General features: G+C 42.8%; 1 protein-coding gene across 1 annotated transcript in view; it reads right to left on the minus strand.

The window, feature by feature from the left end:
- lama4 (laminin, alpha 4) overlaps positions 1 to 13233 on the minus strand; it is a 183279-nt gene that overhangs the window by 134348 nt on the left and 35698 nt on the right. The window contains exons 3-5 of the mRNA XM_068025542.1: positions 8046 to 8173; positions 3988 to 4068; positions 1290 to 1504 (exon numbers count right to left, since the gene is read on the minus strand). Coding sequence (XP_067881643.1) covers positions 1290 to 1504; positions 3988 to 4068; positions 8046 to 8173 — 424 coding nt within the window. The remainder of the gene's footprint in view (positions 1 to 1289; positions 1505 to 3987; positions 4069 to 8045; positions 8174 to 13233) is intronic.

A 13233-nucleotide genomic window follows, 5' to 3' on the forward strand; every position in this document is an offset into this window, starting at 1 on the left:
ACTTGGGCACAGTGCTGAAAAGTTAGTGACCTAATTACAATGGAATCCAAATCACCCTTATAGGACAGGATCTTGTAGAGGCGGTGGGGCTCCCGGTGTCCCTGGGAACCCCTGCCACAGCCTTTTCACACTCCCCCCTCCTCCCCCACCGGTGTGATCCTCCATTGTTCTGGAGGCTAAGCTTCCGGCGCCAGGATCGCCATCCCTTTAAAGATGGGGAGCCCGCCTCCAAGAGCTGCCAGTCAATCAGAGGCCCAGCAATTTAGCATTATCGTTAGCACCACTGGGAGTGGTGGCCAATGCCAGTACAGCAGAGGCCTTGGACCCAGGCCCAGCGTTGGAACCCAGGACGCTGGGTAAGTGAGGGGGAGCCAGCCGGGCCAGTCTGGAAGGTCTCAGCGAGGGGGGTTGGCGGGTGTGGGCATGAAGTCTACGGGGAGGGGTGGGCTTGCAGGGAGTGCAGAGTGCACTTTGTATTACAAGCTCCCTCCCCATGTGGCAGAGGCAGCACCACCACCCCCCCCCATCACTGCTGGTTAGATCACAGCGATGGTGGGTAGAGGCCCTTAAGTGGCCATCAATAGGCCACTTAGGGGCACCAATTGACCTCTGGGCGGGAAGGATGTTCTCGTCCTATCCTGCTCCCAGCAAAATCGTTTGGTGATGGGGTGGAGACGGGCCCTCTGTCCCCACTGCCCATGGCGATTCTATGGGCCCCCCCTGCCTCAGGGTGGCCCATAAAATCCAGCCTATAGTTTCTGATATAAATACTTAATACTGCTGCTTTGGTTCCTGGCTATTCACAAAAAGTATGACTTGTTCACCCACAGTGTTCTCACCATGTTTCCACAAGAAAACTTTCCTTGATCTCATTACCCACCATTTAAAACTCATAACTAGAACCTTGCTTCCACCAGGAATTTGGTTAGGCATCATAAAACACAATGGAACACAACACAATTGGAAAAAGGTTATAAGGGGAAAAAAACTATCCTTATTTTCTTAAAAGGATGAGAACGGTAGTCAATGCACTAAAATTCTAAATCAAAACGCAAATGTGGAATTTTATATTCTGAACCTGAATTTGTGTTCTTCGAAAATAAGACTCTATTTTCTAAAGTCATGATTTTCACATGTTGCCCGTATGTACATGTCACTTTTCGTAATTGAGTGCATATTATTAACTTGGAACTAAATAAATTAATAATGTTTATTGTCCATTCTGCTTCACCAGCTGCATTCGGAAGTTATTATGATTACTGAACAACTATTTAAATGGATGTACACACCTGTGCAGTTTTTAGCATTGATAGCATCTCCGTAGTAACCTGGAGCACAGCGTTCACAGTGGATACCTGTTGTATTTCGCAGACAATTGCGGCAATACCCAGTTACCTCATTGCAGTCATCAAATATTAGATTGGGATCGGAGTTAACATTGCAGTTACATTTTCTGCAACTACTTCCAAACAGCAAAGGTGTTCCATAATAACCAGGAGCACATCTGAAATAAACAAGCATCCTTTTAAACCACAAACAATGCATTTTCTCTTTTTTTGTGGTGCAGATGGGGCCTTTCATATTTGGGAGGTAACTACATTGTTAAAATGTATTTTTTTGAAGAAGGTCTTATTAAAATGAGGGAAATGGAACATTTTCTACTTTTGTACTGAATGCCAGCATGAAGTACTCATAGGCAATGCTCCTTCTATGCATGGGTGCATGACCATGCAACAATCCAGGATGTACTGCACAAGGAACAAACAGGCAGATGTGGCAATCTTAAAGGGTCCACACAATGCAACAAGTGGGCCGTGCACAGCAAAGAGAAATTTGAAGGAACGTTACTTCTAGGCCGACTATGACTTGGTTTGGATGTAGGGTGGAAGTCCCTCTACACTACCAAGCCAATATTCTCATTGCTTACCTCCAAATGAATGTGTGGATTAAAATGTACATGGTCCAAACATTTCTGTCAACATAACAATGAGGGCAAATATACAAGTAAAAGCTGATATCCCAAAGTTGCTGTCTGAGATGCACTGCTTGCCTGTGAGCTATTTGAAAAGTAGCATTTCGCTGTCTGGCTCCTCACTCAAATGCATTGAGTGTTGTGAAGTTCCAGTATTTGCAGGTTAGATACAAATCACACTTGCCACAGAAAGTTAGGGCTTGTCCCTTTTAGTCTAAGTACTCTTTTAACAATGTCATAAGTGTTAATTACTGCCAAACAACCTCTTTGGCACTGAAAATTAACTATTACAAGTGTGACATTCCATTCCTTCAGATTTTAATTGTTGTTGGAGATGTTAAATATTTTAAAAACTTTTTCTTGCTGTCTTTCCTCTCTCTCTTAATCCAATCTTTCCCTCTCTCTCTCTCTCTCTATTTCTCCTTCTGAATTCACCTATTCTAACTTACACTGCCTTGTTCAGACCTTGCGCTGTTAATTTCACAAATATTCAATCTGATTGGTTAAAGAGATAAACAGTTGCTTGCCCTGTTCATTCAGATCCCCCATGTCCTGTAGAGAGTGCTGCGCCTTTTCCATCTCCCACTTCCAGCAACTTGCAGGACAAAATATCATTGACATTGAATGAGCAAGGTAAAACCTAATTAACAGCAGCTCTGTTTGTTGGACTGCCACAGCAATTTGTGCGTAAATATATTTCTTTGCAAAAACATAGTAATAAGGTGCCATGCTCACCTCAGCTTAAACTAATAGCTGTTTGCAGCTGTAACTGATGAAGCTAAATGCGGCAAAGTAGCTAGAAAAAAAGGCTGAATATCAGCAATAATCTCCACAAGGAATATCAAAGAACAAAGAGAACAAAGAACAAAGACAATTACAGCACAGGAACAGGCCCTTCGGCCCTCCAAGCCTACGCCGATCCAAATCCTCTATCTAAACCTGTCGCCTATTTTCTAAGGGTCTGTATCTGCATATCCTGGTTTAGAATTGACTGGAAGGATCTGGCACAGTGATCTACTGGGACTACACTTTTAAGTCTTTGCTTTATTTGTAGCAACTGCCATGGAGTGGAGCTCACCACAAACACTCCTACTATTCAAGGCTAATTCTGTGTAGAACAAAGAGAGAAGGATGATCACAGTACCCACCATCTAAAGCTTAGAACTACATTAAAACTGCACTATAGTTAGCAAAGGTTATGACTGAATCCAGTAACACCATTACCTATCAGGAAAAATGTCACTGTCTATTTATCTGATTGGATTTCAAGTCTAAATTCTCCGATCGTTGAGGTAATTGTCACCTTCACTTCCTAAACAACAAACAGACAGAGCGGTTGCCAGCCCACCTATATATAACCTGTTGGATTTTCATTTTGAATTGGAAATTAAAAGCAAGAGAGTTCTTTACTGAGTGTGTGATCCAGTCTGTCAGTTTACCACCAGTGCAGTAAAGATGACAATTGCCCCCAATAAGTCAGAACCAAAAATATACAGCCAATTGAATGGAGAACCTAAATTCAAGTTTAAGAGGGAGAAAGGAATAGAAGGATATTTTGATAGGATGAGATGATATAAGGTGGGAGAAGGCTCATGTGGAGAATAAACACTAACACAGACCTGTTAGGCCAAATGGCCTGTCTCTGTGCTGTAAGTACTATGCAGTGGTGAGTGCCTGGAACTTGCTGCCAGGGGAGGTGGTGGAAGCAGGTACGATAGCGACGTTTAAGATGCATCTTGACAAATACATGAATAGGATGGGAATAGAGGGATACGGTCCCCGGAGGTGCAGAAGGTTTTAGTTTAGGCAGGAATCAAGATCGGCGCAGGCTTGGAGGGCTGAATGGCCTGTTCCTGTGCTGTACTGTTCTTTGTTCTTTGTTTGTTCAGTATGGGAAAGGCAGCACCACTGGTATTCCAGCCTCGAGACAATACTGAAAGCCCAAGGGGGCTCCCAGATTTCAAAATACATTATCTCGTACATTTAATGAAAACAACTAAAGAAAAAATACTGACCTTTCACATCTGGATCCAGCATAATTTTCCTGACAAACACAACGCAATTTGTCAGCTTTAATCATACAGGAAACAGCAAAACTAGAAAATGGAAAGAAAATTTTAAAAACCTATGCGGTCATTTTCTGCTCATAGTAGTTTAAAATGTTTTTCTTCTGCTCTGGCCATATTCTATGTTTCATTAGACGAGGCTTAACATTATGATATTGAATATCTATACTTATTAATATGGGCAATCTGTGTGACGCTGATTTGGTGAACTACTCCTTCATATGAGATGAGGTGTAATAATTCCTCTGTATAAATGAGCTATTTGTAACTGATTTTAATGTTAAAAATTAGAAATATCTTCATTTACATCTCAATTTTCAAGTTTTCTATTACCACCTTTGTTTGATATGGAAACAATTAAAACCTAAACTTTGCTATTTAATCTGAGCCTATTCCAAGGACACAAGAGTGGAACTTCACTGCACAGAATACAAGACCATTTAATAAGACAAAGCCACTCTGGCTCACTGTTTCAGGATTCAATATTATCTTTTCTTAAAACCAATGTACATCTAATTTCTCCCGAATTCAACATCTGTCAAGTTATAGTGAATGCAATTCCTTTATTCAAGAAGGGAGGGACGGAGAGAGGAGGGAGACAGAAAGCAGGAAACTACAGGCCAGTTAGCTTAACATCTGTTTTAGGGAAAATGTTGGAAGCTGTTATTAAAGATGTTATAGCAGAGCATTTAGAAAAATTCAAGGTAATCAGGCAGAGTCAATATGGTTTTCTGAAAGGGAAATCATGTTTAACCAACTTATTGGAGTTATTTGAAGTAGTAATATGTGCTGTGGATAAAGGGGAACCAGTGGATGTACTGTCCTTAGATTTCCAGAAGGCATTTGATAAGGTGCCACATCAAAGGTTATTGCGGAAAATAAAAGCTCGGTGTAGGGACAGCATTTTAGCAGATTGGCTGGCTAACAGAAAACAGAGAGTAGGCATAAATGGGTCATTTTCTGGTTGGCAAGATGTAACGAGTGGTGTGCCACAGGGATCAGTACTGGGGCCTCATTCTTCTCTTCTTTTTTGGCCTCCTTATCTCGAGAGACAATGGGTAAGCGCCTGGAGGTGGTCAGTGGTATGTGGAGCAGCGCCTGGAGTGGCTATAAAGGCCAATTCTAGAGTGACAGGCTCTTCCACAGGTGCTGCAGAAAAATGTGTTTGTCGGGGCTGTTACACAGTTGGCTCTCACCTTGCGCTTTTGTCTTTTTTCCTGCCAACTGCTAAGTCTCTTCGACTCGCCACACTTTAGCCCCGCCTTTATGGCTGCCTACCAGCTCTGGCGAACGCTGGCAACTGACTCCCACGACTTGTGATCAATGTCACAGGACCTCATGTCACATTTGCAAACGTCTTTAAAGCGGAGACATGGACAGCCGGTGGGTCTGATACCAGTGGCGAGCTCACTGTACAATGTGTCTTTGGGGATCCTGCCATCTTCCATGCGGCTCACATGCAGCTAAACTTTTTACAATTTATATAAATGACTTAGATGAAGAGACTGAAGGTATGGTTGCTAAATTTGCTGATGACACAAAGATAGGTTGGAAAGTAAATTGTAAAGAGGAGATAAGGGGGTTACAAAGGGATATAGATCTGTTAAGTGAATAGGAAAAGTTCTGGCAAATGTACTATAATGTGGGAAAATGTGAAATTGCCCATTTTGGCAGGAAGAATAAAAAAGTAGCATATTATCTAAATAGTGAGAGATTGCAGAGCTCTGAGATGCAGAGGGACCTGAGTGTCCTAGTGCATGAATCTCAAAAGATTAGTATGCAGGTACAACAAGTAATTAGGAAAGCTAATAGAATGTTACCATTTATTGCATGGGGAATTGAATACCAAAGTAGGGAGGTTATGCTTCAGCTATACAAGGCATTGGTGAGACCACATCTGGAGTACTGTGTACAGTATTTGTCTACTTATTTAAGGAAGGATGTAAATGCATTGAAAGCAGTTCAGAAAAGGTTTACTAAAATAATACCTGGAATTTTATAGCAGAGCACTTAGAGAACAGTGGTAGAATTGGACAGAGTCAGCATGGATTTACGAGAGGAAATCATGCTTGACAAATCTACTAGAATTCTTCGAGGATGTAACTAGCAGAGTTGATAAGGGGGAGCCAGTGGATGTGGTTTATTTGGACTTTCAGAAGGTTTTTGACAAAGTCCCACATAAGAGATTAGCATGTAAAATTAAAGCACATGGGATTGGGGGTAGTGTATTGCGATGGATAGAAAATTGGTTGGCAGACAGGAAACAAAGAGTAGGGATAAATGGGTCTTTTTCCGAATGGCAGACAGTGACTAGTGGGGTACCACAGGGATCGGTGCTAGGACCCCAGCTATTCACAATATATATTAATGATTTAGATGAGGGAACTAAATGTAATATCTCCAAATTTGCAGATGACACAAAACTGGGTGGGAGGGTGAGTTGTGAGAAGGATGCAGAGAGGCTTCAGTGTGATTTGGACAAGTTGAGTGAGTGGACAAATGCATAGCAGATGCAGTACAATGTGGATAAATGTGCGGTTATCCACTTTGGTAGCAAAACCGGAAGGTAGATTATTATCTGAATGGCTATCAACTGAGAGAGGGGAATATGCAACGAGACCTGGATGTTCTCATACACCAGTCGCTGAAGGTAAGCATGCAGGTGCAACAGGTGGTAAAAAAGGCAAATGGTATGTTGGCCTTCATAGCGAGAGGATATTGTGTACAGTTTTGGTCTCCTTATCTGAGGAAGGATGTTCTTGATATAGAGGGAGTGCAGCGAAGATTTAGGTTTACTAGACTGATTCTTGGGATGGCGGGACTGACGTATGAGGAGAGATTGAGTCAGTTAGGATTATATTCAGAAGAGTGAGGGGGGTACTCATAGAAACCTATAAAATTCTAACAGGACTTGACATGGTAGCTGCAAGAAGGATATTCCCGATGGTGGGGGAGTCCAGAACCAGGGGTCATAATCTAAGGATACGGGGTAAACCTTTCAGGACTGAGATGAGGAGAAATTTCTTCACCCAGAGAGTGGTGAACCTGTGGAATTCGCTGCACAGAAAGCAGTTGAGGCCAAAACATTGTATGTTTTCAAGAAGAAGTTAGATATAGCTCCTGGGTTTAAAGGGATGAAAGGATGTCGGGCCAAAGCGGGAACAGGGTCACTGAGTTGGATGATCAGCCATGATCATAATGAATGGCGGAGCAGGCTTGAAGGGCTGAATGGCCTACTCCGGCTCCTATTTTCTATGTTTCTATGGGCGGGTTGTCTTACGAGGAAAGGTTGGACAGGCTAGGCTTATATCTGCTGGGGTTTAGAAGAGTAAGCGACTTGATTGAAACATGCAAGATTCTGAAGGGTCTTGACAGGGTGCATGTGGAAAGGATGTTTCCTCTTGTGGGTGAATCTGGAACTAGGGGTCACCCATCTAAGGCAGAGATGAGGAGAAATGTTTTCTCTCAGAGGGTCGTGAGTCTTTGGAACTCTCTTCCTCAAAAGGCAGTGGAAGCAGAGTCTGAATATTTTTAAGGCAGAGGTAGATAGATTCTTGATAAGCAAGGGGCTGAAAGGTTATCAGGGGTAGGTGGAATGTGGAGTTGAGGTTACAATCTGATCAGCCATGGTCTTATTGAATGGCGGAGCAGGCTCTTGAGGCCTAGTGACCTACTCCTGCTCATAAGTTGTATGTTCGTATGGTCAAGTATTCTTAACTTATACAAGTGATGGCCATCTATATAGGACCTCCAAATGATGAAGTTCACATATGTTAGCTTCACATGTTAATGCTGCATTATTTGTGTGCCATTTTTATGCAGGCCTTCACTTGTTTATTTTAAATAAGCTTGTTGAGTACCTAGACCTACATGAAATTTTATTTGATTCTTTGATTACATACATCAGATCTACATTACTTAGATAGTTTACTACAGCCTATACCACTCTCTAAAGCATCCAACAAATGCAGGACTGCAGTAAACAGATCTTTGTTCTTTCCACTTACTTATTTGAAGGTATACTTAGAGGGCAAGGACAAGGCTGGCAAGATTTGTGATGACTCTGGATGACATCACCAATATATCCGTCAAGACATTTTTCACAGTGGTCCCCAGTTGTGTTATTCTGACAGTCCTGAAATACAAAGTAATAAATTATTTATATTTCATCATTTACTGGGTAAAAGATTGCAAATCAGTTCCAAAAGCAACTAAAGTATTTTTTCCCTTTGCAATATTTATTTTAATTTGACATTTTTAAACCAACATGAATAAATTATTCATGTAATACCAACAGAATATTTCATGAATGTGCTGTACAGATTTCTAGCTTTTTTATTTTTACAGGCTTATGTTTCTATTAAGTACTTTTGTTTTCTTTAGAAACAATTCTTCTTTCAGCACTTGTACAAATTCAATGGCTGGGATTTTATCCGGGCGACGGGGGTCTTGACCTCCAGCAAAAGCGCAGGCGAGAACCCTGTGTCGACACTTCTGTGGGAGGCCCGACGAATCAAGTGCCAATTAGGCACTTCACTGGTCAACAGCAGGGCCTCCATGGGATCAAGGACCCTGCGAAGGAAGTCCTGCCCTCTGAGAACTGCCGGCCAATCAGAGTCTGGCAGCTCTTTAGCTGAGCAGCGCCACCATGGAGGCAGTGGCTGTCACCGGTGTAACACCCACTCATGGCCGAGGAGCTATCTTCTTTGATAAATCCATTTTCAGCCGTATTAATCAAACTGTACCTTGTTATCACTCTTAAATACATCAATGAATCTTATTTTAAAGAAGCTTTTAAAAAAATATTATGTTTTAAAACACTGCCTGATTGCCCTGGCTCATGGCAAATTTTGCATTTGGTGATATGCAAATGAGTTTGAGCAGAAATTCAAGAAAAAAGCCTTTTCAAAATGGCTACAATTTTGGTCATAACTTGTGCCCATTTTGCCCAATTGTGCCCAAAGCGGAAACTCTACCCCTATGATTTTTATTTCCAGAGTTTTGGGATCTAACCTTTGTACAATATGTGTAATTCCATGAGAAAATGTTCTATTGCAACATTTCTGACAGTATAGGGTTCAGCCTGGAAGGTTTGATTTGTTTGGTGAATCACAGTTAACTTCTAGCAGGGATATTTTCCTTCAACTTCACGCAAAGAAAATTGGCTGCAGAACAAGTAATGTTTGTTTTCTTAACAACCACACTGTCAACAGGAAGATGATGAGAATATTTAAAACAGATATTTCCATGACTACAACAAACCTAAGATTTTCTTTTACTCTTCCAGGAACATGTCACATCCTCTCCAATTTCACAGCATCACTACATGATGTGTCACCTCAGTGTGGGATGAATTCACCACTCTTACTCCTATTTTCCAAACAATTCTATTCTCCATGTTTGGATTGGTTATATCAATGGCAGAAACAGAAAGTGTACTGAGTAATGTTTAGCTTCATTATTCATATGTTGTTCAATAAGTTCTGTCTCCTGAATAAACAAATGACAGATTCTTCTATCTCTTTTAAAAAATTAATTCATGGGATAGATTTCGAACAGATCTAGCAACTCAAAACTGGGCATCCATGAGGCACTGTGGAACATCAGCAGCAGCAGAGTTGTATTCAGCCACAATCTGTAACCCCATGGCCCGGCATATCCCCCACTCTACCATTACCATCAAGTCAGGGGACTAACCCTAGTTCAAGGAAGAGTGTAGGAGGGCATTCCAGGAGCAACACCAGGCATACCTTAAAATGAGGTGTCAGCATGCTGAAGCTACAACACAGGACTACTTGCCTGACAAACACCAGAAGCAGCATGCATTAGGCAGGGCTAAGCAATCCTCAATCAATGGATCAGATCCAAGCTCTGCAGTCCTACCACATGAAATTGTGAATGGTGTTGGATAATGAAATAACAGACAGCATGAAGAGACTCCACAAATATCCTCAATGATGGGGGAGCCCAGCACATCAGTGTAAAAGACAAGGCTGAAGCATTTGCATTTATCTTCAGCCAGAAGTGCAGAATGGATGATCCATCTCGGCCTCCTTCAGAGGTCCCCACCATCACAGATGCCAGTCTTCGGCCAATCCACTTCACTCCGTGTGATATCAAGAAACGGATAAAGGCACTGGATACTGCAAAGGATAAGGGCCCTGACAACATTGCAGCAACAGTACTGAAGGCCTGTGCTCCAGCTCTCGTCACGCCCCTAGCCAAGTTGTTCCAGTACAGCTACAACACTGGCATCTACCCAGCAATGTGGAAAATTGCCCAAGTATGTCCTGTACACAAAAAGCAGGACAAATCCAACCCGACCAATTACCGCCCCATCAGTCTACTCCCGATCATCAGCAAAGTGACGGAAGGGGTCGTAGATAGTGCTATCAAGTGACACTTGCTTTACAATAACCTGCTCACTGAAGCTCAGTTTGGGTTCTGTCAGGGTCACTCAGCCCCTGACCTCATGATAGCCTTTGTCCAAACATGGACAAAAGAACTGAACTCAAGAGGTGAGGTGAGAGTGATGGCCCTTGACATCAAGGTAGCATTTGACCAAGTATGGCATCAAGGAGCCCTAGCAAAACTGGAGTCAATGGGAATCAGGGAAAACTCTCCGCTAGTTGGAGTCATGCATAGCAGAAAGGAAGATGGTTGTGGTTGTTGGAGGTCAATCATCTGAGTCACAGGACATCGCTGGAGGGGTTCCTCAGGATAGTGTCCTAAGCCCAACTATCTTCAGCTGCTTCACCAATGACCTTCTCTCCATCATAAGGTCAGAAGTGGGGATGTTCGCTGCTGATTTCACAATGCTCAGCACCATCCATGACTCCTCAGATACCGAAGCAGCTCATATCCATATGCAGGAAGACATTCAGGCTTGGTAAGTGGCAAGTAATATTCGCGCAACACAGATGCTATGCAATGACCATCTCAAACGTAAGAGAATCTAACCATTTCCCCTTGACATTCAATGGCATTACCATTGCTGAACCCCCCCTCCCCCCCTGTATAAACATCCTGGGGGTCACCATTGACCAGAAACTGAACTGAAGCAGCCACATAAATGATGTGGCTACAAGGGCAGGTCAGAGGTTGGAAATTCTGCAGTGAGTAAGTCATCTCCTGTCTCCCCAATGCCTGTCCACTGCCTACAAGGCACAAGTCGGGAGCGTGATAGAATACTCTCCACTTGTCTGGATGGGTGCAGCTCCAATAACACTCAAGAAGCTCGACATCATCCAGAACAAAGCAGCCTGCTTGATTGATACCCAATTCACCACCTTGAACGTTCACTCCCTCCACAGCCGATGCACAGTGGCAGCAGGGTGTACCATCCACAAGATGCACTGCAACAACTCACCAAAAATCCGTCGATAGCACCTTCCAGACCCGCAATCTCTACCAACTAGAAGGACAAAGGCAGCAGATGCATGGGAACACCACCACCTGCAAGTTTCCCTCCAAGCCACACACCATCCTAACTTAGAACTATATCGCTGTTCTTTCGCTATCGCTGGGTCAAAATCCTAGAACTCCCTCCCTAACAGCACTTTGGGTGTACCTACACCCCAAAGACTGCAGCATTTCAAGAAAGCAGCTCACCACCACCTTCTCAAGGGCAATTAGGAATGGGCAATAAATGCTGGCCTAGCCAAATCCCATGAACAAACTTTTAAAAAATTGCCCATCTCTAGTTGCCCTGAGAAGGTAGTGGTCAGCCTTCTTCTTGAAGTGCTGCAGTAAATGCAGTACATGTGCTCTCACATGCTGTAGGTAGGCAATTCCAGTATTTGATGGCACGCTACTTAGAAGGTGATGGTGTTCCCATGCAACTGCTGTCCTTATCCTTCTTGGGGGTGCCTGAAGCAGCCTTGGTGATTTGCTGCAGTGTAAAAAAATGTAGCTTCAACAGTCCGGTGGTGGAGGTTAAGACTAGTATATGATGTACTGATCAAGCAGATTGCTTTATTCTGAGTGGTTTTGCGCTTCTTGGCTGTTGTTTGAGCTGTACCCACCTGGACAACTGGAGAGTGTTCCATCAAACTCCTGAAATGTGCCTTGTCAGTTACAGAATGGCTATTTGGAATCAAGAGGTGATCCACTCTCGGATGTGGAACATGCGAATTAGGAGCAGGAATAGGCCATTCGGCCCTTCGAGCCTGTTCTGCCATTCAATAAGTTGATTACTGATTACTCCACATTTCCATCTACCTCCGATAACCTCCCACCCCCTTGCTTATCAAGAATCTATCTACCTCTGCCTTAAAAATATTCAAAGACTCTGCTTCCACCGCCTTTTGAGGAAGAGAATTCCAAAGATTCACAACCCTCAGAGAAAAAAAATTCTCCTCATCTCTGATTAAATGGATGACCCCTTATTTTTAACCAGTGACCCTAGGTCTAGTTTCTCCCAGAAGGGAAACATCTTTTCCACATCCACCCTGTCAAGACCCCTCAGGATCATATATGCTTCAATCAAGTTGCCTCTTACTCTTCTAAATTTCAGCAGATACAAGCCTAGCCTATCCAATCTTTCCTCATAAGACAGCCCACCCATTCCAGGTATTAGTCTAATAAACCTTCTCTGTACTGCCTCCAATGCATTTAGATCCTTCCTTAAATAAGGAGACCAGTACTGTACACAGTACCCCAGATGTGGTCTCACCAACGCCTGTATGGCTGAAGCATAACCTCCCTACTTTTGTCTTCAAATCCCTTCACGATATACAATAACATTCTATTAGCTTTCCTAATTACATGCTGTACCTGCATACTAACTTTTTGTGACTCATGCACTAGGACACCCAGATCCCTCTGCATCACAGAGCTCTGCAATTTCTCACATTGAGATAATATGGTACTTTCACTTCACACTTTCCCACATTATACTCCATTTTCCAGGTCTTTGCCCACTCACTTAACCTATCCATATCCCTTTGTAGCCTCCTTATTCCTCTTCACAATTTACTTTCCTACCTATCTTTATGTCATCAGCAAATTTAGCAACCATACCTTCAGTCCCTTCATCTAAGTCATTTATATAAATTGTAAAAATTTGAGGCCCCAGCACTGATCCCTGTGGCACACCACTCATTACATCTTGCCAACCAGAAAATGACCCATTTATGCATACTCTCTGTTTCCTTTTAGCTAGCCAATCTTCTACTCATGCCAATATGTTACCCC

This window comes from Heterodontus francisci, chromosome 3, assembly GCF_036365525.1.
Source record: "Heterodontus francisci isolate sHetFra1 chromosome 3, sHetFra1.hap1, whole genome shotgun sequence".
Classification (NCBI taxonomy): Eukaryota; Metazoa; Chordata; class Chondrichthyes; order Heterodontiformes; family Heterodontidae; genus Heterodontus; species Heterodontus francisci.